The sequence below is a fragment of the Callionymus lyra genome, chromosome 1 (genome assembly GCF_982586985.1).
Source record: "Callionymus lyra chromosome 1, fCalLyr1.hap1.1, whole genome shotgun sequence".
Classification (NCBI taxonomy): Eukaryota; Metazoa; Chordata; class Actinopteri; order Syngnathiformes; family Callionymidae; genus Callionymus; species Callionymus lyra.
Window position 1 is genome coordinate 29,638,411 of NC_141818.1, and position 25,351 is coordinate 29,663,761.

The following is a 25,351-nucleotide window of genomic DNA, read 5'->3' on the forward strand; positions in this document are numbered from 1 at the left end:
AGTATAACAATCTATTGTTTATTTATCAATATATTTAGTTTTATATATACCAAGGTTTGGCTATTTAAACTAAATAATGTGTTTTCAGCTACAATGAAAGTGTAATTATGCACATTTGCAACAAAGCAATACGACTTAAATAAAGGAATACTATTAACATTCTCTCACTGAGGAATAGCAACAGGGTATTTTATTTGATATACCCAGACAAGAAGCTGCAGACTGAAGTCATGTCAATTCCCTTGTCATGAATATGTAAGTGGGATGTTCAATTATTGTCAGGCAGATTATTGAAAAGCGGCAAAGAGATCTCCCCTGAGCCTGGTCCAAACTGTGTTGAATATCACTCTGAGAGCATTGTTGAGACACTGAAAGTGAAGACGCAAATCCATCAAGTCTTAAAGCAGTTTCTAGATGGCTGAGTTTACATTTCAGAAGGCGGCAAATTTGAATCCAATATAAGGTCAAACAACATGTTGAACATGTAACTATTTTTTTTTTTTATTTTTTTTTTTAGAATCCCTTATTAGTCCCGCGATTCACACATACTGATGTGAGTAGGCTGCACACTTGCGCCAAGTTCACCATCAGGAGCAATCAGGGTGAAGTGTCTTGCTCAGGGACACAACGACACAAGCTTGTCTGGAGCTGGGATTGAACCTGCAACCTTTTGGACTGCAGGCAACCACTCTACCATCTGAGCTATGTCGCCCCCTTTTTTTATGAACCAATGTTAAGTCAAACTTCCCAAATGTCTTTATTTACCCCCATAGTCATTAGGTCCCTTAAAAAAAAATTCCAATGTAGATGAGCTGAATGAATTTTCTTATTTCCCTAGATTTTTGGCTCTGAGAAACAATTTCAATCAAAGAAAAAAGCGCCATCTACTGGGCTAAGATATAAAAAGATCATCAGCCCCTCAGTGATACACTTATCTCATGATACGATTCGACAAGATATATTCAGCTCACGATATATTTCAATACACTTTTTTGCCAAAATTTTATAGAACACTGAATTTTCTGATGTCTTCTGATTGTTTCACTTTAATTTGGATCTTTTTTTTATAAAACTGAAAGCCAAAACATGTCCAAATATCAGCTTTAAAACCAGCTGGAGCCGGCTTTATACTGGCTTCCAGTTTCTTTCAGGATCAACTTAAAAAATTCTGGTTCTTACTTTCAGAGCTATTCATGGTCAGGCTCCTCCTTACATCACTGATCTGATCCAGCCTTACACCCCAGCTCGGGCTCTGAGGTCTGTGGATCAGAATCTACTGATGGTTCCACGCACACGGCTCAGGACCAGAGGAGAGAAATCCTTCCAGGCTGTTGCTCCTAAGCTTTGAAACGATCTTCCTCTCTTTGCGCTTGATGGAGTCTACTGACTCCTTTAAGAAACACCTTAAGACGTTTCTATATGTTCAGGCTTTTCCTTGATTTTCTGGAACTCCTGTTATGTTATCAGTTTTATCTTGATCTTCAAAGTATATACTTTATTGAATATTGTTTTGATTGTTTAAGCGCTTTGTGACCCTGGTCTGGAAAAGCGCTATATAAATAAAATGACTTACTTACTTACTTACTTACTATCCTCTCGTCCTCAGTCATCCCCGGGATTTCGTGGGGTGTCATCGTTCCTTCAGCAGCTGAGGGCGTAATGATGCTGCCATCCAGTGGCCGAAAGCTTAATTGTAACACCAAAACATGCTAAGTTAAATGTAGACAAAAAAAAGTCAATATTTTATTTTACTCTCACAATTGGAATACAAACCTTAAAATAATAATGACAAAATGTTTGTTTTTAAAAAAAATAAGAAATTGATACAGTGCTGAATATTTATACAGCAACGTGAGAAAAATATTGATATATATCGGTGTATTGGGTTTTACCTTACACCCCAATTTGTATAAATTATTATTTTATAAACAACTAAACACTCATATCAGAGATGTCAGAGATGAGCTTCTACTGTGTAATTACAGGGTTCCATATTGTCAACAGTGCTTCTTCTTAGTTGTGAGCTACATTTTGTGTATGTGTTTTGTCTAATACATGACTCGGAGGGCTTGGACAGGTCTGTGTGTCTTTGTCAGTCTCTGAGGGAGCTCCTCTGCAACAGACGTCTGTACTGGTCGAAATCCTAATGCATATCACTCATCTCGCCTCCTCGCAGACTTTCAGTGACTCACTGCACTCTAGCAAACTAAAAGAGTATTCTGCATTTATTAGAGACCGTACAGCACGCCTACACCCTGACTAAAAAGCCGCTCTCGGGATGTCAAATAAATCACGTCATTTTAGTATTGACAAGTCAAGATGCTATTTTAGCAGAGAAGAAAAAATGGATGATGCACCCGAGGAACCAGAATGATATCAACGACATTGCAGGATTTGTAGGGTATGCTTTAACCATGACTTCAGATGTTCAGGTGCACAAAAAAAATAATTTGGAGAGCAACAGAGCAACAGAGCCATTGAAACAAAGAGAACAGCCTTGCATGAAGCAATAGAAATGTTGAGTAGCACATAGAGAATGTCAACAACATCTTACTGTCTTGTTTGACCTTCACAAAACCAGTCTAATGTTCCTTATTACACGGACACAAACCCTGCTACAGTAGCCGTTAGTTTATGCTACCTATAGATCCTTCTCTTTCAAAGCCTACTTCATGTTGTGTCAAAAATTACTACTTATACTTCTTTTTTTTTTTTTTCTGTTCGGCAGATGTCGACAGTCATTACCTCCTCCTCACCTTAAGGAACAATGAAATCCTGCAGGATCCTGGTAATGACTGAGGACAAGAGGATACAGTTGACTCCAGCAGCTTTTAAAGCTGTATTTTGGTTTTCAAAACAAATGAAAGCATTTAAAACTTCTTCAAGAATCATGTGGTCTGTAAATTCTGCAACACCAACATTGAATGATAAATAATATCCTTGTTCCTTCAGTATCGTAATGTATCGTATCGTAGTCCATGTATCGTGATTTGTATAGCCAGATTCATAAAAATACACCCCCCTAATTTGCATAATTAGCTAAATTTGGGGCTTGTAATCACATTTATCTTTTTTTTTTACTAACATGTTTCAAATGTTGAAGTCTTCCTCTCTAAGGTGCAGTAAGTCCCTCATCATGATTGATATTATTACTTCATTAACTACCATCATGGCGTAATAAAAGGCTCAATAGGGCGTTTTCCTCAGCCTAGATGCTTAGATATATGCATTCAATCAGCTTGATACTGACAGATTAAGGAAAGGCAAATCCTCCTTTTGTTCACATTAGTGCATGAATAGAGCTCAGAAGAGCAGCACATCTACCTGGTGAACCGGATCACAAATTATTTTCACACTCGGGTATGACAGCTCCTGAAGACCTATGAAAAGACGTATAACACAATATCAGTTTGGTCGCCTGTCAAAGAGCCTTTTTTTTTTCACATGGAGCAGCCAGTATAACTGACAAATCCTCATCCATTCATTTGTTCGCTTAAAGTGAGGTATTTGCCCTGTTGTTGGGAAATATGTTCAGTCAAATACAATAAGTAAGTATGTTTTGTTTTTATTTTGGCGACATTGAATATTTAAGCTGTCAAATGTCACAGGTCTAGCTAAACTAAGAGCAAATATAGACGTGTACATGAAAACTTGAATGCTCCATTCCTTAAATGATTGTTTTATCATTCAATTATTAATTATTTCTGTCACTTCATCATCATTATACATTTTCCGTTCAAGTTTCTATTTACGTTTCTTTCATCAATTATCTCCCAACCTAATGTTTCCAATGTTTCCCAATCTAATCTTAAACATAACCCTCTTTATATACAGTATATATACAGTACACATATAGAGCCTATCCCAGTTTCAGGACACCAGTCTGTCGCAGGACACACAAAGACAAGCAACCATTCATACGCACACTCATACCTACGGTAAAACCCTCTGTATGTTTTGGACTGTGGGAGGAAACCGCAGTGCCCCGAGTAAACCAATGCAACATGGGAAGAACATACAAACTCCACACAGAAAAGGCTCAAGTTGCCTCCCTCCCAATAGGGAAGCGAACCTGCAACCTTCCAGCTGTGAGGAGATCTCGCCTCAAAGCTATTTTTAGTCCACTGAGCCCGAGCAACCCTCCCGGTTTTCTCCTATCAACCCATGTTCCTGTTAAATCTGGCTGCTAATGAAGGTCTGACTTTCTCTCCCTTCGGAGACTCAGCTAGAAGCGCTCTCTGAGAGAAGCCCACCATATGTGACTCATGTAACACATCATGCATATGTGTAAAACCAGTCCAGGGAACATCGAAATGGTGTCCAACATGAAGTTATAAAAAAGGAATATTGCGTTTAATTGACTGGTGGAGGATGGATGCATTAAAGACACAATAGGGTTGAACCTAGTTCAACAAAGGGTGGCAGATTTTCACAGAAAAGATCAATTTTTAATTATAAAAATATTTGGTAAATACAGTTTCATTCCAAGCGCTGGTTTTACTACTGCTTGAAAAACTAATTTGGTCAAATCAAAATGGTGATTTATTTTATTGATCCAGTTACAGTTTTAATTTTAACTTAAATTTCTCATATTATTGTCCTTCAGGTGCACAGTAGCCATGCAAAGCACAAGGGCACAGGTGAATGACAAAGCCTTTAAAGTGGTGGTGAAGCCAAATGGAAGGCCAGTATAGCAAACATGTTTTATCAAGGCTTCATTTGGAGATATTGTGCTTAAAAGTGGACTAAACTAGCTTAACACTTCATGAAGCTTCATCATCTGATCATTAATAGCCAACAGAGAAAACAGTCCTGCTTGCTCATTTTTGTTTTTTCTCCTGACGTTTGCTGCGTGTTAAGATCTTTACATTTTCATCACCCACACAGTTCATTACAGCTTGATTTCCTCCTGCTACCCTTCACTTAATAACAGTGAAGGACAAGATCATCGCGGATCAGGCCAACTATGGCAGCAATGCCAGCCCACCGGTAGAGGTTGACTATGGGTATTTATACCCGCTGACTTACAAGTGACCCCAAAAGCTTAATTTGATCAAAGCAGCAGACAAACACTGTCATTCAGATTCTATCCAGGTGATGAAAGGAACGTGAAAGCAAAATAGAGATTTTGTGAGCCGGGATATCAGACAGATGTATTTATAAATGTGTGTTGTTTTCCCATAGGAATCACCAGCCCAGACAGCTGGCGATGAAGCTCTTGTTTGTATTTTAATGTGGTTCTACTGGTGTGTGGGGTGGGCTCACATTTTTAACATGACAATGTCTGTGTGGGAGAAAACCTGGAGGCTGAGAGCTCTGACAGAAAGAGCTGATGCAACTCACATGCTCTTCACATGTTGATGTGGTTTTTATTATATTCATTTCTATATATACTACACTGTTTTGTAAATACTTCTATAGAACGGACATTTCTACGCTGGATCTCAGGAAGTTATTTGCTTGTAAACATGCTTGAAGAATATTGCGGCTTCTCAGCTATATAGGTCAAAAGCGTTATTAACTATAAATGACTGTCAACAACCCATGACCCCAACCATATGAAAAATGAATAAAAGAAACAGATAACGTAAACTATAGTATAGTAGCTTATTTTAAGCGAACAGCCCTCAATGTTCATTTTAATATATATCGAAAGAAGCGTCTTTGTAAAGTGGTTGTTCAGTGGGCATCAGTGTGAGTCAATCCAGCACAATTGATGGAGCATAACAATGTCAACAACCTTACACACTGGTGCATGAGATCAGAACCTAGAGGACTGGGATACTGTTGCTGTTGCCGAGGTACAGCTCATCCTTCATATGCACACAGACAAAACTCAACACGCTCTTCAGTGTCTGCATCAAAACAAAGCATATGGCGAGTAAGAATTACCCTCCAGTGCAACTGATGCCACCCTCAGTGATTTAGCGCTGGTCCACATAATGAGCATGTAGAGTTGCTGTGGGCTGGAACCAGCTGAAATTTATGATGTACTGAGGAGCAGACGGGTGACACACAGCAGGTGGGTGTAGTCTGCCTAATCCACCCTTTAAAACATGTTTTTTAATATTTTCTGAGGTGGTTTAGTGTTTTGGAATAACAACAATACGAAGCCTTTTTTTCCCCTGCATGTTCATTCGAGGCAATATTGCTCTGTTATGAACAGAATAAGTGTTGTGATAACAGTTTAAAAAAACCTTATCCATGGTCTTGTTCTTGACCTGGTCCAGGACCGTCATAACCTCTTCCACGGACCAGTTTACAAAAAGTCGAGTAGGGTAGGGCTAAAATAGGCCAGGGGCAATAGTACTTTCATAGCATGATGGGCTGTGGCTGTTATTTTCCCCCCTTAATGACACTTATACCTTCTTACTAGATTAGCTGTTAAATCTCCATGAAGTATTGTCCACATTTTCAGAGGCTGCTAGATGGCACGTTAATCTGTTGCGTCAAGCAGCTATTTTAATGAAACCTTCCTTCATAAAGCTTCAGCAGCGGTGCTTTACACAAAAGGATACCAATCTTAGAGTTACAGGAAATACAGGCACACTGCGTTTGCAAGCATTTACGTTCTTCGCAGATTTTGATTAATTCGTGTAATGCCAAAAAGCATAATTGTTACCAATTTGCACACACTCCTCTGTGATCTAACAGGCGCATAACAACATGGTGTAAAAGTTTATGACACTAAATTAGTTAACTGAAGCAAACAAACCCATCTGGAGGTTGTACATAAATGCAGAAGAAAGACGGTTGTAAGGGCTCAGTTAAGAGCTCACAGCGGTAGTTTTACAGCCCAAAATGAACCGTGACAGACAAGTATTCTAGACGCTCGCCTGGAACTGTGAAGTGCTCTAATCCCAGAGAACGCCTGCAAGAGAGGTGGGTGGGCCCTCTCAAAGCCACTACAGGGAATATTTGAGAGATCAGGGCGTCATCAAGTTACAGTAGTGAGATGAGATGCAATTTTATTCATTAATGTCCTGACAGAGGTTCAGCTGCTTGTTTGGAGGAGTAAACAGCAGCTGCTCAGTGGAGTGAAAGTTGTTCCGCTGACGAAGGTCATAACTCTGTCGACACTGGAGACGAACAGAGGCTGTGGCTCGGAACAGGATACAGATGCACCCATAGGGATTTTGGGTGCAGCATGCTTGCAAAAGCAAAGGGTAGCGAAATAGGTTGTTTGCAAGAGAAGACGAAAGATAAGCCAAAACTTAAAGGTTTCAGCAGATGTAGTAGGCAACATCAAGTTTAAAAAGGTCAATGCCAATAGGGTGCAAACAAGCTGCAGTTCATCAAGTGACCACTTGAGGCTGGTTGCAGAAGGACCGGAAGTCACATACACATCATGCTACAAAAAATGAATGGCATTAAACAGTTTGGATATAAAACTCCTACTTCTTGCCATAAATTGGACTTTATTTTTAAATGTGTCAGTTGTCCTGAATTTGCAGAATAAGGGTGTGGTTGACATGGATAACAAGTGAATACGTAGTAGCTATAGATGCACGATCTGATCTTGGAATCAGGTCTTGGTCTGATTCAGCCTCTCAAAGTTGGATCGGTTTCCGATTCAAAGGATCCAGATATGTTGGGTCGATTTACAACGCAGCTCCATGTTTGTGCTGACGTCACGCACCAGCACTTGTCCAGCAGCAGCTGCTAACAGATGAAACACTGCAGTGTGGATATTTAAGGATGTTTCAAGGTGGGGAGAAGCCACGATTCATCTTTAATAACTTAATTTAGCATATAAAGAAGAAGACCCACAAAGCCACATTTGTTCTACAGAGTAGAAAGAAGCTCTTCCTCTCCAAGATGCAGTAAGTCCCTTATCATGACCATGTTTTGAACTTATAACTTTATAAAGTTCTGAAAACTCTGCGAACGAGAGGTTATAAGAGCGGAATAATGGTTTCAGTCCTCCCCCATCCAGCTGTTATCACACACACACTTTGTTTATAGAACAAGTGTCTTGGAGGTGAAGACTTTCAGACACATACTGATGAGTACAATAAAGGTCCAAGATCGATTTCAGAGAAACTTCAATTAACACATTAGTTGCCCTTTAAAGAGCCTCATACTTGCAGTGTTTTGTACGTGTGTTACTTTGTTTATCGTACATTGTACGATTATGGGTTGAAACATTTTAACAATTTTAATATATTTTAGTTAATGTCATTCCATGTGTAGTCATCCTTTTTAATCAAACTAAAGGCAGTATAAGAAAGTTATTTTTGTTCCTAAATCTAAATATTTAAAGGATTATTAATTTTTGTATTATACATAGTTCTTCGTTGACATGTACATTCTTACAGAATAAAAGCCATTTATTCACAGACTTGTCACTGGAAAGATGAACCTTCATAAAGATTGTTTGTTTGTTTGGCTCGTCTAAAACATAGGGTCAACGCTTTACGGCGCTTCACTTGATCTATTACACCATCAAGTGGACATTAAATAAATAAAGCAAAGAGAGAGGGCTTATGGCTTTGGAGCACTGACCTTTCATTTATATTGTACTATATATTAAAGTACCAAGCACTGGCCTGTGAGTCAGTTGTATTGATTGTTACAGTCTGGACTGTTGACATATCAAGACGCTTGTTTCCTTTGTAAAGTCTACTCGAAAAACCGCCTGAAAACTATCTTGGGTTTGTATTTCCAGTCGAGTCAGGTTTAACACGGAGTACCAAACTGTCTTTCGTGATATGAACCAGATTAGTGTGGAACAAAGAATTCACAACTTTGTTCAAAATCAAAACTTAAGAATTAAAATTATAAAATAATACGAAGGATAAATCCTGGTGGAAATGTTATTCTAAAACCTTAATGGCCTGATGGATTTTGATTCAAATTTATTACACATAAGTTGTTGAGAATGGACTTTAATGGTAGCCTGTGACCATATTCACTGATTTAAATGGGTTTTTGTGACTCTACGGACTGAACATGCTGAGTAAGTAACCCCTTTATGAATTTGAATTGAAGTGATAAAGAAGTCAGAACTATCTTTTACACACACAGTGGCCTACAGTTTAAACCTACAAAACTGAAACATTTGTGTAGTTCCTAGCATTATTGATTATTCAAAAAGCCAGAGTTGGTAAGAGTGTGTCTCTGAGTGTGTGTTACAGAGAGTGTGTTTTACATTTGTCTGTATGTGTCTCTATGTGTGTGTGCGTGTGCGTGTGCGTGTGCGTGTGCGTGTGCGTGTGCGTGTGCGTGTGCGTGTGCGTGTGCGTGTGCGCGTGCGCGTGCACGTGCGTGTGTGGGAGAGTCTACACCAATAACTTGTATTTTCCACTGAGAGGTAAATAGATTTATTCAGTTCAGAGTCAGAGAGAAACTATGGAAGTTGTGGTGAGCAAACATGCCAAGTCTGCAATCTAAATATGTCATAACCCCAACCTCTTAAATACCCTTAATATTCCAATAATAAAGGTCTATTTTCCATCTTAGCCTGTCGGTTATGTGCCTGTTTTTAAAGCCACTGCGTACAAAAAATATAGATACATGACGTCATCATATAAAGCCACTTAGATGAAGGTAGCAACACAGAGCATGACATATATATTTTTTATAATTTTCTAGAATAGCTGGAAAATGGCTTCAATAAAAGGCTGTTGGCTTTCGGAGGAACTCGTCAAAGAGCATGGGGAGGCAATGTATTTCTCTGTCAACAAACATTTGAAAACGCTTTCATCCATGATATGTGATCAGGCTACTGTACTCGACATAATCTTTTCTCTCCACTGTCAAGCTTGCCTTTTAAAAGCCTTGGTGGGTAATATGAGCTACAAGCTGCACTCATTTCAAACTCTGTTATTCCAACCAGCAGCTGTTGTGTGTTCCTGCTCAGCTTGATTCCTAAAATTCGACGTCCCTCCCTTTAAATCGACACACGAGATGGTCGATTGTTTTTGTGATCGCACATGAATCCGTAGGTGATGACAACAATTTGACAACCAAAGGACTGGATTGTGGATCTGTCCAGATTCCTGGTGAAACAGCAGCCAGATTAAAACTTTCTCACACACGGTCATTAACACTTGCTTGTTAGTGGACATGAGGGAGCCACCGGATTTGGAAGTGAGGTTGGCTACAGCTGTGATAATGTTGCTCAATGTAAAAATACTCTTGTGGATTAAATGCTTCTTCCTGTGCAGCTAGCCATACAGATATTAAAAAAGACATGCCAGCTGGTCCAGAACTTAAGTTTCTCCCAGCAAAGCTGGCTTTTACCGCACAGACTTTGACATACATACATCGACCATATATATATATATATATATATATATATATATATAAATATACTGTATATATATATATAGAGAGAGAGAGAGAGAGATGTTTCTGTGATTCCATACCAAATGAAAAGTAACAGTCCAATTAGAATCACTCAAGTGTGAAAGAGTTGACAGTACACAACTTTTGTCTTGCATTGCCACGATTCCCTTGTGTTTGAGTCTTGCATTGAGCTTGTCTGGAAACGAGTGAGACGTTTTTACTTTTACACACAATTTTGTTTTCTCCTGAATATTAAATAACAACATCACTAAGAATGTGAGGATAAAGATAGATACACTGATGCTGTATATGTTAATTATGTTTGTTTGTTTTTTAATCATAGATCTTTTGGGGCTATTTTAGTTCACAGCCCTTGTTCACTTTTGTGTTGCAATTGACATCTGGCAGCTTTATTACAAGACTCATTAGATACTCTGCAGCTAACAATCCTACGAGCAATGGCTGAGAATGAGAGGACACAGGCGGCTCAGGCTGATTTCAATGCTAATGTTTGGTCATTAATAGGCTTTCATTTCTATTTATTCAACCAAAGGTGAGTGAAACAATGTTACTAAAATGTAGTGTCTCCTAAAGTCTTCACGAAAATTATGCAAATTGATTGAAATATATCGTATGGAAATTGTATTGTGAGCTAAATAAATGGTATTGTATCATATCATGAGATTTGTTTATCACTACAGCCCTGACCTTCACCAATAATATCAATAGTTCCCCCCAGGTTCAGTCAAGGTTGTGTGGATGAGGAGAAAGGGCTGTTAGACCTGCTACATTTATTGGTCCCTGAGAAGTGAGAAGACTTGGAACACTATGTAATACAATGAAAATAAATAACATATCTGCCTCTTACCCGACTTCTTTTAAGATTCATCATTTAATTTATTAAGAATTTGTTAGTTAGGCTAGTATTGGCTTCGTTAAATCTTTACAGTAGAGCTTCTCCTAATAGTACAATTTTCCCTGACAGAATTGTTAGTCGGCTTGAAGAAAATTTAAACAGTATCATGATCGGGAACAGAGGAGAGATCGTGTTCAAGGAGGTTCATGAAGCACCATGTCTGAGGTCTCTTCGCTCCTGCTGCCCAACACCCAGTCTCTAGTTCAACTCTACTCCAGATGACAAGGCACTTTGCCTGTGGTGACCTCTGCAGCAAGCGTGTCACTAATGTGTTCTGACAAGTCCACCACAAGAAAGTGCAAACAAAGCACAGCAATTGTTAAGTTGTTTGTACCTAAGCATTTCACACTAGATCCTGCAGGCCCTTCAAATGTGTAACTTTTGGATATGGGAATGTTGTGAAGACCCATTTGGCCCACCAAGGCTGGGAAACCTTTGAAATCAGAAGAACGCTCAGAGAAAACCAGTGTAAATGAGCAATGTAACGTACCAAATGTGATGATGCCCTTTACAATGAAGGGACATCAATACAAAAGGAATGTGTAAAGACTTTGAGGGGCTTACCATGAAAAGGGCGACCAAAAATCACATCCTCCGCCTTACATAGGCCATCGGTCGATAAGAGATAAACCAATATCCTCCATAAGTAAAACATTAAAGTAAAAGCTTAAGCAACTGTGGGACACTCATGCTCTGTGAAACCTCCATGATCAATCTCAAGTTCTAATGTTTCACTCTAAAGTAGAGCATATTAGCATCAGAAAGGCATACTCTGCCTCCACTTATGGAGACAGCATCCTCTAGTCCCTAATGAGACTCATTGGCAGCTTGTCTGCTACAACATTCAGGAAGACTTTTATTAACAGAAGTTGAAGTATACTGAAGTCCAAATTATCCCTGTGCCGTTGATTGACAGGGACACCTGTTAAATCATTGTTCAACATTTTGCTTGTTAGAGATCAAACAATGGCTGAGTGAAAACATTTTGCAGCTAAATGTGGAAAAAAACTGAAACTCTGGTTATTGCGTCTGAAGGTTCCAGGGTTGAGTCAGTACTTGGTTGACTTAGGTCAGTCTGTCAAACTGAGCCTGAGAAACCTGGGTGTTGTATTTGACAAAGACATGTCTCTAGTTCAACACTGCAGAAAACTGACAAGAAACTGTTTCCATCAACTGAGAAAAATCTCTAAACTTGAAATGTTGTGAAAATGTTGTCACAACACGATCTTTTAATCCATGCTTTTGTAGGAGAACTCACATTTCCCTGATCCTTAAAACTCTTCACTGGCTGCCAGTTTATTTCAGGATCAATTTTAAAATTCTGGTTTTTACTTTCAGAGCTATTCATGGTGAGACTCCTCCTTACATCAGTGATCTGATCCAGCCTTACACCCCAGCTCGGGCTCTGAGGTCTGTGGATCAGAATATACTGATGGTTCCTGAACATGGTTCAGGGACCAGAGGAGAGAAATCCTTCCAGGCTGTTGCTCTTAAGCTTTGGAACAATATTCCTCTCTCTGTTTTTGATGGAGCTGCTGACTGTCTTAAGACATTCTTATTTGTGCTTTTTTGAAATGTTCTTGGGGCTGCTGTGTTTGTCTCTATGTTGTCTTTTAAAGTATGTATTTTAACTGTGTATTGTTTGGATTGTTAAAGCGCTTTGTGACCCTGGTCTGAGAAAGGCACTTTACAAATAATAATAACTTACTTACTAACATGGTCAGACTTGCCCAAAAATATAGAGATTTGTTATGGGGCATATCAGATACAGTCACCACTTTTCTGAGCCCTAACCAAAAAGGCAATAGACTGACCCATCAGTTCAACCAAACATCCAATTATACAGATGAAAATATTCACTCTGATTTGTGAAAACTACTTATGTTGTCACTCTTAATGTGGAGAAGGTATTGTGAACTTTTGAGGATTTCATTTGCGATCCTTCTTTTAAAACACTGATTTTGCCATTAATATTGATTTGTATTTGTTAAAAAATTAATAAAATTGATTATTGATGAAGCCCAGTGGAACAATTGGAATAAAAAAAATAATTAAACAGTTATAATTTCTAACTGTTATTTTATGTGAAGACACGTTTAATAAATTAGACTACGTTTTAAAACGAGCCTGCAAGTACAGGTGGATCTTGATCTCTTTCCCAAATCAGTTAAAACTGCTCTTTCACTATTATGAAGTTGAATCAACAGGGAAACATTGATGTAGGATTTAACTTAAAATAAGTGCTTGTAAATGAACAACATAATACACATTTAAGAATTGTAGGTTGAAGTTCTTAGTCAGCTTCAAAGAAGAAAACAGGGAAACAGACAGGAAGGACTCATCACAACAATCATTCTGTTTTCTCTCTCTTTCCGTACTAATTAGCCTCTATTCACGTCTGTCTTCCACTTCCTTCATTATCTGAGGCACATTGTAGGGGGGTTGGGGGGGGGGGGGGGGGTAAAGGACAGCCTGGCAGCCCAGCTGCAGTGTGACCCCCCCTGCGGTGTAAGACATTGAGGTCAAAGGGCTTCTGGCAGGTCAACTTCTACGCAACAGCCTCACCAGGCTCAGGACAAGCAGAGCGCCCACAGCAAGGCCTGGTCGAGCAAACTCCCTGATGTGCTACAAATCACCCCTAAACCCTCTGGGACCCATCTCCAGCATACCCCAGCCGACTTTGAGCATAGATGTTGGTGAAGCCTTTGTCCTTGTTGGGAAGTGGCTCCTCACCCCACACATTAGTGCGTTACCGACGTCACAATACTACCAGGCACACTGCTATTTTTGAGCCGTCTTCAGGCATTTAAATATTGTTTGTTTTTGACAACAAATCTGATTCCATTCTCTTTTGTTTTTGCCTTCTTTTTCAATAAAGCAAAAGATGGATCAGATGGCTGGATCAAATATATCCCAAGTTAATCCAATAGTAAGCCATAGATATTTAGTCTGAATTTCATGTTGCAGGTAACATGGTCAATGACCACAAAGACTAACAAAGCAGGCCCACAGACACAAAAACATAAAACATTGAGTCTTTTTTCAGTCTTCAGCTTGCTTGACAATCCATCTCGGTTTCTATGGCAACACAGAAAGTCATCCTCTTTAACTTTTTCTATAACACACTAAAGGGATTATTGGACGATTCCAGGCTTTTACTTCAAGAATGTCCTCTCCAATATCTTACTACATTATTACATACATAACAGAAAACATTTCTTCACATTAGCCATGCAAAGTGCCTCCTTCTGCCCATAACACCTGAAGGCAAGCATCTGCTATCTTATTTATGAGATGCAGACTTTCATAAGATCCCGCCCAGAAACCCAGCAATCCAAATGTTTTCTGTGAATGAAGCACAATCTCTCGTGATAATAGGGAAACATTGAAACTAATTTGTGTTTTGGTGATTATTATCAAAGATGAACATCTTTACTATTTTCATGCTGGTTATTTTTGTATCGTTGTTTGCTCAAAATTAACCCAGTTCATCGTGTGCCTATGGTGAAATAATTGTTTAAGGCTTAAGCTTTTATTTAATCGGGCTGTAATTTATTTATTTTTTAAGTCATAAGAGTTTTTGTTGTGTGTATACTAGGGATGTATACATATATCTCCACCACTAAAGCTGTTCCATACACATCTCGCTACATTCAATAAAGCAAAATAATAATATTAACAAAATTACATAATTCTGTATGTTCAGGCAGAGCACTCAAATGTATTCACAGCAGTAACGATGGAATTATATTAGATAAATAAGAATATTAGAAATCACACGTAATGTAAACATTTCCAAACCTTTTAAAGCTTTGAACAATATAAACAAAAAAACTTAACAAATATTACACAATACAAATTTCTCCAAAACACCTACTTCATGACATGATCTCAGTGTCAGTTCCTGATTTAATCCAAAGGGGGACTTGCATATTTAATAGATCCACAGCATTGTTTGAATATGCCGTGAGTCATGTCAGGGTGACCTGCACACTAGGAAAAACTTAATAATTTCACAAAATTGTCCCCTGAGTCTTTTCAGGATCATCAAAAGTGTTATTGCTCGTTCATTTATCTTTGTTCAAGTTTGTTGTCTCGTGTCTTCTGCGTCAGTGCTTGAGGACAATGGTGCGTTTAGGGTGCCTCAGGAATCCATGATACCATTGTATTTGCTGATGCAAAAAAGGCTAGAGCTGATGCATCTTGAATCCACCAGCAAATTAAATCTGATGCACCTTTAATCTACCAATGCAGTCTTTTTGTGCCGGTGAATCTCCACAACACAGCGTATACTGTATGTCTGCCTTTCTGCAGCTAGCCTCAAGTGGACACTTGATAAACTGCTTCATTTTAAAAACAGGTGTTGCTCCTTGGACAGCACATAGAAAGGTTTAGAGACAAAGGAAGCCAGACTCAGATGGTTTGGACATGTGGTCAGAAGACATGTTAGACCAAATGAATATTAGAAATGGAGCTACCAGGATGTAAAAGTAGAAGATGAAGACAACTACCGCAGAAACAGACATAAAGGTGATGTGTGCATGTGGAGAATAAGTGAGATAGGTGGAGATGGAGAACAATAGCTTCCTGCAAAAAACTGTAGAAAACTGAACTAGTGTTGAAATACTTGATTAACGGATATGGCTAGAAACCATTTTTTTATGTCTTGCACTTGTCTAATTGAGGTTCACCAAAAAATGTCAAGGCCAATCCCCTGGGAGACTATCCCAGTTTCATTGGGCGAGAGGCAGGGGACACCCTAAACAGGACGCCAGTCTATGTCGCAGAGCACACAAAGACACACAACCATTCACACACTCATACCTACCGACAAATTCCCCAATCAACCTCTGTATGTTTTTAGACTGTGGGAGGAAACCGGAGTACCTGGAGTGAACCCACGCAACACCCGGGGAACATACAAACTCCACACAATAGGGTCACAAGTTTCCTCCTCCCCAACCTGGAAGTGAAGCTGCAACGTTGCTGTTGAGAGACGATCGTGCTTACACTGCACCACTGTGCAAACTAAATGAGACACTTGTGCTATAATATTTTTAGCTTTTAATTCTTTTTCATCAAATTAAGGTTTTAGGGCCAATTCTACCACAACAATTGGGTTAATGATATTTAATACAAGACAATGAATTGGCCAGGTGAAAATCCCCAATTTTGAGTTTATAGTTTTGCAAAGAGCAGGGTAGCGATGGAAAGGGAAAATAGACTTCAGACGGTGGAGATAGTAAGGAACACTCAAAGCTGGCAGTCATTCTAAAGTCATTCCCTTCAGGAAGAAACCATTTCTTGTATGAGAGAGGAACAAGAGGCTGCCAAGTGTCATTTAAATCTCAGAGGCCGTTTTAGAATCTATGAAGGGGATGAAGGAGTAAACTAAGCGGCAGATGATGTTGAGAAATCAGATTATAAAATCCTCTCATCAGACAGTAAGACCTGCAGGCAGCCTGGCCCCAGTTTTTTTCGAAAACTGCGCCGTTGGTCGACCTTTTCAATGGGCATCTTTCACCTCACGGTGAAGCTACAGTAAGGACCTTCATGATGTTTAAAAAGAAAGATCAACGGCAATCTATTGCAACCATCCAGGAGCTTGAGCTGTTAAACAAACCACAGCCGTCAAACATATGTTTCTAGCGTCTGATAGCAGAGCTCAAATCCATGTTGACGTAGGTTGTTGCACCTTGTCCATGCATCACAGTCTTCAGACAAGAACATCATCCCTCTGTTTTATGTTAGCGCGAGGATCAAATCGTCAAGCTCCTTTCCCGACGCTTGTCCTGAAGCAAACAGTTCAGCCTTGTTTACAGCGTTTGGCTCTTGCTGTTTATAAGAAGCTTTCTTTTCCATTGAGTCACATACTCCGAAGGTGACGGCTTGTGCTGACGGCGCTGCTAAGACGTACATTTGTGTCAGAGGTTAGAAAATACAAGAAACCCAATATATATAATTCCTTCTGTTTCTGGAGTCACAGTAAATAAATTAAAATGAGAAAGCTGTGAAAATTGTGTTGCTAATTACTAATGTAAGATAAAACTGCTGGATATATAGAGGGAATTTGGACACAGGTTACAGAAAAAATCATATTGTACATGTTCTAAAAGAATAAGAATTATTATAACTAAAATTGTATTGTTATTATTATATAGAATTATAAACGACAATAATGAACTTAGGGTTTGATTTGAATATTATAAATCATACCAAATAAAAACTGTATACAAAAAGATAATAAATAAAATGTTATCTCTTTTTAATGACTAGAAAATACATATAAAAGTATGAATTCAGACCTTAGAGCAACAGGATAAAATTCCCCCCTTTAAGCAAAGAAGATCTGTGTTTTCTGTGGTGGAGAAAAAAGTTGAGCCAAAAGGCAATACATTTTTTTCACTGCTTGATCTAAAATCCAATGTGCACCCATGCATGACGAGGGCTGCAATGATCCAACTTTGACCTAGGGTTTCAGAATTGACGATACCGATCCAATATCAGTGTTAAAATATTGACTTTGGTTCCCTACTGTGGCGGGGTTTTCAGTGCAAGATGGAAGAATTCAATCTCAAGATACCATTACAGGGAATATATGCTTGGTTGGCCTTTAAATCCGCCCTTAGCGAACTGGGGTAGGTTTATGCCTTTTTGCTCCAATTTTTGCAGCCAGACCTTGTTGCAGATATGGATGGATGAATGGCTTTAACAATTTTGACGTGCATTTTCCATTTTGATACATAATGAGTCGGCCTGATTAACGGATGATGATAGAGAGATGCGAAGAGGAGAATGTTGGTAGGATGGGGCAGGTGGACTGGCAGGAGAAACTGTGACAAGTGTGTCAGAGTGAAAGGGATGTGAAAGTCATGCCCTGGACACCTCATCTTGTCCAGGAGGCATCCTAACAGATGCTCAAGCCACCTCAACTAAATCCTCTCAACGGAGAGAAGCTTCAGTAATACAGGCTCTTGGGGATGACCGCGCTCCTCAACCCAGGACATAGCGAACAACCCTACATCTTTAAGTACAGCAACCTTCCGGGTTACTGCAGTGTCTGCGTAACTGCTGATGCATCCCCAATCCGCCTGACAACATGGACATTCATTTTTATGATGATATAATCCTCACTGATCTTGTTGTTTCAAGAAAAATCCTGTCAAGATGTTGAGTTATGCTGTCAGTATGGGAATGCCACTCAGCTTTCCTACATTGTTTGCTTGCTGACAGCTGGCTTTTCGATTAACGACACAAGCAGACGATGGTAGAGAATTTCAAGAGCGTAAGAGACTTCGAGAGCAAGTGAAGAGGACGAACTGAAAGGTTGAAAATTTTTATGATTGGAAATTGAGGTTTGCGGTGATTTTCACAATAGTAATTGAATTTGTCTCCAATCTTTCTTTCATAATAAACACTAAATTCAACAGGTTTTGTACAACAAGGATTCATATGACATTGTCCTCCAATTCATCACCAAGAAAGAAACATCTTGTAGCCAAGACAAAGAACTGAGAACCCAATCATTTTCATAGAATGTTAAACATTCTCTCATGAATGCCGAATCACATTTTTCGGGGGCTGAGTGACATAGCAGCTAATAAGAGCAAGAAGGTCGCTGGAAATGAATAAAAGGTATGATTAGATTTTGGTGTCAAACCCACTATTATGCATTTTCTTACCCTTAAAAAATGCAACTAACGATTGTGGATTATCTGTTTTATCAACCACATTTTTGTTTGTAATGTTTGAAAAAATGGTTCATAGCCATCTCATGTGTTATAATATGAAGCCTGTCTTGAACCTCTGCAGGTTCATGTCTCCCACCGCAAACTAGTCGGCTCTGAATTATGAAGCAATACTGTATCCTTCCCTCCACGTTTCTTTCCTGCCTCTGAACATATTTGCAAGGATCAAAAGTGGCTAATCCAGAGGTGTGATGAATGGCAGCACTGTGTGTGTTTCTACATTTATGAGTGTGTCTGAGAGTGAGGTGAGAGAGGGGGCAGGGGGGATCCCGGCACAGTGGCAGGCTTAAGGGCCTCTCTCACCGGCCCTTGGACTGGTTTGTGACCTGGCGACGACTTTATTTTCTCGAGGTCTCCTTGACGGTCCAGTCGCGCAGGCAATTCAAATGTGTTCTATGTAGTTGGAGACGTTTTCAAGTCCATATCAGGTCTCGGGGACGTCATTTGTGACGAAGTCGCAGAGACTTACTGTGTCTTTGACGGGGAGACGTGACCTTCTTGAGACCAAGAAGAGCGAGGAGACGTTGTGGCGACGTCTCCAAAACGTCTCCCCTGGTGAGGGCGGGAGCAAATTTTAGTCGCCACCGATGAGCTACGACCCCATAGTGCTGCTGCACAGAGGTCGGAATCAAGCTGTGTTTTATTGTACTGCACATGTACATAACAGAGGTGGTCATCAGTGAGTCACTCTCAGCTGCTGGTCACATGTGTTTAAGGAGGAGAGATCATCCTTCTATTCTGCGTGTCTGTGTGTGTATATGTGTGTGCAGATGGAGTAGTATTAAAGTAATTGAGGATGTGCTATGCAGGCATGTCAAACAGAAGTTAGGTAGATGGATTCTGGACAGTCTTGGCATGTGTATGCAGGAGAAATAATATATGTGTAGTCGTTGTGTGTTTTTGTTATGTGTTTCCTGGAGATTTTACTGCCTCACTCAACACTTGCCAGTAAAGCAAATAACACTATATCTAAAGAACACTCTGAATTGGTTATTCAAATCTTCCATACTGCAATAAAAGATTGCAACAGGGAGTTAAAAAATCAATGATCAGAACAAAAACTTTGAGGAAAACATGATTCTATACATCAAAGCATTTTAGGCAAATTATATTTAAATGTTGTAAAGATATTTAAAGTGTGATATGTAATATTGTGCAGATGCTAAAATATATCTTCAAAAAACGTTTTAAAACACAGAAAGATGTTAAAATCTATTTTTTAAATGTGTCAAGGATCAAGATGCTTGAATGGGTTATTTTTAAGAACAAACCAACCTGTTTAAAACACATAGATGTTTCTAAAATGTATTGCATGGAACCTACAAAGCACGAATAATAACAAAAGTAATACTATTTTAAAGTTTATATATAATAATAATAATAATAATAATAATAATAATAATAATAATCTCTATTTATATAGTGCCTTTCTAGACCAGGGTCACAATGCGCTTTGACATCACAAATTTGCTTTTTTCATTTGTGTTTACTCAATTATTTTGCTTTTCCATACATTGCGTTCCATTAACAACTTCACATTATTTTTATTTATTGTTTGTGAAATCGCAATCAAATATGTTTGAAGACATCTGAGTCATATATATGAAAAGTTGAGGTAATACAACTGCCCCTAAGAAATCCTCTTTATTGTATGTATTTTATTAAAGGAAATACATATGTTTGCGTCTTATATGAAGACTTCTCAATCAGCTCAAGATGGACTGGAGACATTTCCAATGTGTCCCTTGCCTCTTTTTTCAGACTTATATATATATACTTGTATACTACTGATTTAACAAAAAAGGGTAATGAATTAGGCTTATGACAGTAAAATTGGTTGGTGGGACCCCCACTAAAATTGATTTTGTTTTTAACAAACAGGAGGGTTAAAGGAATCACCAAAAATCTCCATTTGCAGCTTCCTCTTTTGACTGATTTATACAACGCCATAACAGGCAGAATCAGTGCTCAGTGGCACCCAAGCAGAGATCCTGCAGATCTAAAGCCACCTTGTCATAATCCACTCCACACATAATGTAAAGTGAAGACTTCCAAGCACCAGATTATAGATTGTTCCTCTGCCATGAAAACGGTAGAAACTCACTGAGCTAAAATGACAGATATATTTCAATAAGGCTGCACGATATTGGAAATATGTGCGATATTCGGTATTGGTGTCTTGAATATTAATGCAATATTTTTTTCTTTCACCAAAAAATGTTGCAGCAGGTGCGAATACTTTAGGGGAGGTCCGAGGGTTTAGAGAAGGAAAATTATGCGGTTTGTCTTTCTTTTTTTCCACGCTTCTGTGCCGACATAATCAGAGAAAAAAAAAGACTTATAACGCTCAGTTATTCGGGACTCGCATCGGTTTTCTGTGAAACTGAGCGACATCAGAGAGGAGCCGCCGGCGCGTCGCGATATCACCATATCAATAATAAATCCACCACCTTGTACAGTACATGCACACATAACAGTTTATAAATGACCTGACGCTAACAACTTTGCTCATTAGCATACAGTGAAGACGGACAGGTTTACACTTGTTTGGAAGTTCAGGATCTTATAAAAAAAAACAACTGAGACGAGATGAAAAGTCCTTACAATATGTTTCTTTATCAAAGGAGGGTGAAAGAGATGAGTGACTGGATCACTAGTGTTTGAGTAGATAATAAGTTAGTCTTACTTCCGAGACGTAAACAACAACGAGACATAGAAGTACAAATTGACAACTTTACAGAACGTGACACTGATTGGTCAAAGTTCACATTTAATAAATGCTTGATTAATACAATAAAAAATTATAAATTATCACACATGTTTTTGATATGCATATCGCACGTGCCAATATCGCGATATAGATATTTCTTTGATATATCATGCAGCCCTATATTCCAATGTATTCCATAGAACAATTCACTCTGTGTTTGAAGCTTTACTTGCTTGTCATGATTAATTTTTCCCAGAGTTGTAATACTGATAGGCGTACAAATTATAAATACATTATACAGTACAGTTCCCAAGATATAAAATTCAATAATTGATTAATGATCAATACTGATTCTAATTGTTCTTTAAATATTGCAACTTAACTATTGTACTTTACAGTCCATTCGATCAATGCACTTTTTATTTGCGCTTTGCTTTTATGATACTTCCTGTACCTTCTATCGTCTGCTGTGTCCTGTAAATCTAATTTCCCAAAAGAGATCTCCAGAGGGAGTAATAAAGTTGATCTAATCTATCTAATCCAATCGAAATGGAGAATCCAAAAGTTTGTTTTGCAAGATGGCGGCTCACAGAAAGTGCAGCAGCTTCTTGAGATAAACAAAAATAATAGCATAAATATGAAGAGGTTTTATCAAATATGAATATGATGAGCTCTGAAGTAAAGATGAGATCAAAGGAACATTAGAGATAAATCATAGGCAAGGTGTCATACTTTCTAGTTAAGCTCAATGCCAGCGAATATCCAATTCCAACACTCTTTACAAAGCCTATTTTCAAGACTATTACAATCCTACTACATGTTTTTTACTCTTTGTTGTGCTTTTGTTAATTCAAATTACAAAAATAGTCCTTGAATCTTTAAATCCTTGTGTTGTAAGATAGACCAAAGAAGACTAAACAGACGCTTGACCAAACATTCCAGGAACTTCTTCAACAATAACATATCAGCAGGTGAAACACGAAAAACAAAACATCGTCAAATGTTGCAAATAAGTCGCATGCCAACAGATGAATGCCACTCCTGTGCAATCAGGAGAATGGAGTTACCTTCAGGGCCAATGAAGATTATAATGGCTTGATTCAGAGGCAAGAAAGAGACAGCTGAGGAACTGAGCTCAGTCCCCTGGACTCCTGCAAAACAAGCTTGTGAAAGAGCGATGAAAGAAAGTCATTCAGCAATTTCCTGGTGAGTCAGTGGACCGTTCTTCACAATCATTAGCGCTCATGTAAGGGGAGTCTGTGGATCCCTGGGACTCCTGGACCCATACATTTGTTCTCTATTGTCTATGTATAACTAGATCCAAGGGTGTGTGACTGGCAAACAGAAAAGGATGATATAGGATAGTCATCAAAAACTCGGTCTTTCAATGTTAGAAGAAAAATAAATAGTCACTGAGTCATAAGGTTGGTAAAATGTAATGATATGGTTTTTGTATGGGGTAAAAAAAAATTACAAATACATACAAATGGATAAAACCTCTGAACATTTAGACTTAGACTTTCTAAACAGTCACTTATGTTTGTCTCTAGATCACAAATCTTTTTTTTCTCAAGAAAACTTGATATTTTAAATGATACAGGTTATATAGAAGTAGATTCTTTTTGGAGTACATTTCTTACCATCAGCACATTCATATATATTTATGGGTTGATGAACCTTTTTGATGCATTTTCCTCGCTTTATAGACCAATCGATGGCTGTGTAATCTATTTTTATGAAGCATCCCATCATTTTTCCCCCTATCTACTGAGCTCGGATAAGAAGGACACGGCTTCATGAAGCCTGACCAGCACAGTTTTTCTTATTTTAAGCACTGGCTGTAATATTGAAGTATTTATAGCTTCTATCTTGAAGAGGTAATGGTACAGATAAACATAATTTTAAATAAAAACAAAGTCAAATATATTGGTAACTTTACTTAAATTATTGGAACTCAATTAATTATTTCCACTCTTTCCTGAATTTTCTTTTGTCTGGGGAAACCCAGATAAATAGGTTACTACTTGGGGTTAACAGCCTTCAGTGTTGCACATGACGAACGAATGGCTCCAAAGACTTGACTGATTCATTGAACTAATCATAGCTGTATTCACCATAGAGAAGAAATATAGTGAATACATATGTACGTGTAAATAATTGTTTACATTCAAGCGAAAAATACTAGTTGATAGTTAGCTGTACAATCAATCTTCATTCGTTTCAATAGTCAGTTTAATAGTACTAGAAAAGCTTTATTTAAGTGTGTTTCCCCTCTGGGGATGAATAAAGCTTTTCTAGTACTATTAAACTGACTATTGAAACGAATGAAGATTGATTGTACAGCTAACTATCAACTGTTGAGCTACTGTGTATTTTAGCAAAAACGAGAAATGTTGCTGAAAAAGGAACACTTCTGTAAAGAAGCGTCTAGGCAATGACGTAACACACAACTCTCACACACATTAGGGGGGAAAAAAGGACGTCAGCAAGTGATTCAACTTCCTTCCGTCTTGATAGTGAAACAACTGTCACAGAGCGACAGAACGCTAGAGCCGTGTTGATACCACGAGGGCTCAAATTTACTGATCAACAGAATTCAACTGGAACCAGGAAATCTCAAACCTAGAAGTGAAAAGTAGTGTCTATTCACATGTGTTGCTGGAATTCAAAACATCAACAGGCGAAGGAATGGCTAGACTTGTCTTTGAATCATAGCTAGAAAAAAAACATGTTTAAGGTGAATAAAGTGTTTGTCACTCTTTTTTGAGACTCAACAAATGTTTTTTGAGACTCAACAAAAATAAACGAAAAAAGTCATTTGAATTTAAGTTCTAATAAGTTATGTGTGCATAACTTTTTTGTTAATTAAAAATCAAGAAAAGCTTGAAGGCATACCAGTGGGTACGGTAGAGGAATGGACAAAGGTCAGTTGGACTGCTAATACAATGGTAAACAGAAAAGAAAAAAACAGTATTACTGAGTTGAGACTTATTAATGTCGAAATCACAATAAATCCACATTCCAATTTTAGCAAATGGACGCCTTGTCCCTTGCTAGCTAGCATGGCTACCTTTGGGAATTTAAAGAGTTAAGTTGTGATATACATCTTTTTTATGTTTGCAGACATAGCCGGTGATGTTTATGTGGACCGTGAGGTGAAGAACACTTTGTAGGAGGAGTGGTGTGTTCAGGTGCAGCAGCGGACTTCATTAGACGCAGCAACAGCATCAACAGGTGTAGAACTTTGCTGTAATAAAAAATGGGGAACTCACACGAAAGCGTGGTAGATGAACGCCCATGCTCGGGGTCTCTCCAAGACGTTGTACAGGTAGTTCTGGAGGCGCCTGTAGCGGACATTCCTGCGGCCGCTCTGCGCGCTGTAGATCAGCGGCTTCCCCAGCAGGCTCAGCCGGGCCCCCTGCTTCCCCCGCCGGCTCTCGGAACCACCCGCGCCCGGGCCCGAGAGCAAGCAGTCTCCCGCGTTGTTGGTCATCTTTCTTCCAGACTCCACATCCTTGGAGCCCTCGGCGCGATGCCCCGGCGACGTTCTCATCCAGAGCCCGGCGCCGCCTTCATCTCCGCTGTGGTTCCGAGGCATGGCATCACCGACGCGGGCATCAAGTGCACGAAGGAGGCTGGAGTCACACGTGTGAGGCTGCAGAGCTCGGCGGGAGCTGCTGGGGGAAC

At 38.9% G+C, this 25,351-nt stretch overlaps 1 protein-coding gene across 2 annotated transcripts in view; it reads right to left on the reverse strand.

Annotated features, from left to right (window-relative positions):
• The window catches only part of LOC148088852 (potassium voltage-gated channel subfamily KQT member 5-like), a 65,770-nt gene extending 40,419 nt beyond the window's left edge, over window positions 1-25,351 (reverse strand). For both annotated transcript variants that reach the window (XM_087800627.1, XM_087800619.1), the window contains exon 1: window positions 24,937-25,351. In XM_087800627.1, coding sequence (XP_087656753.1) covers window positions 24,937-25,262 — 326 coding nt within the window. In that variant the 5' untranslated portion in view covers window positions 25,263-25,351. The remainder of the gene's footprint in view (window positions 1-24,936) is intronic.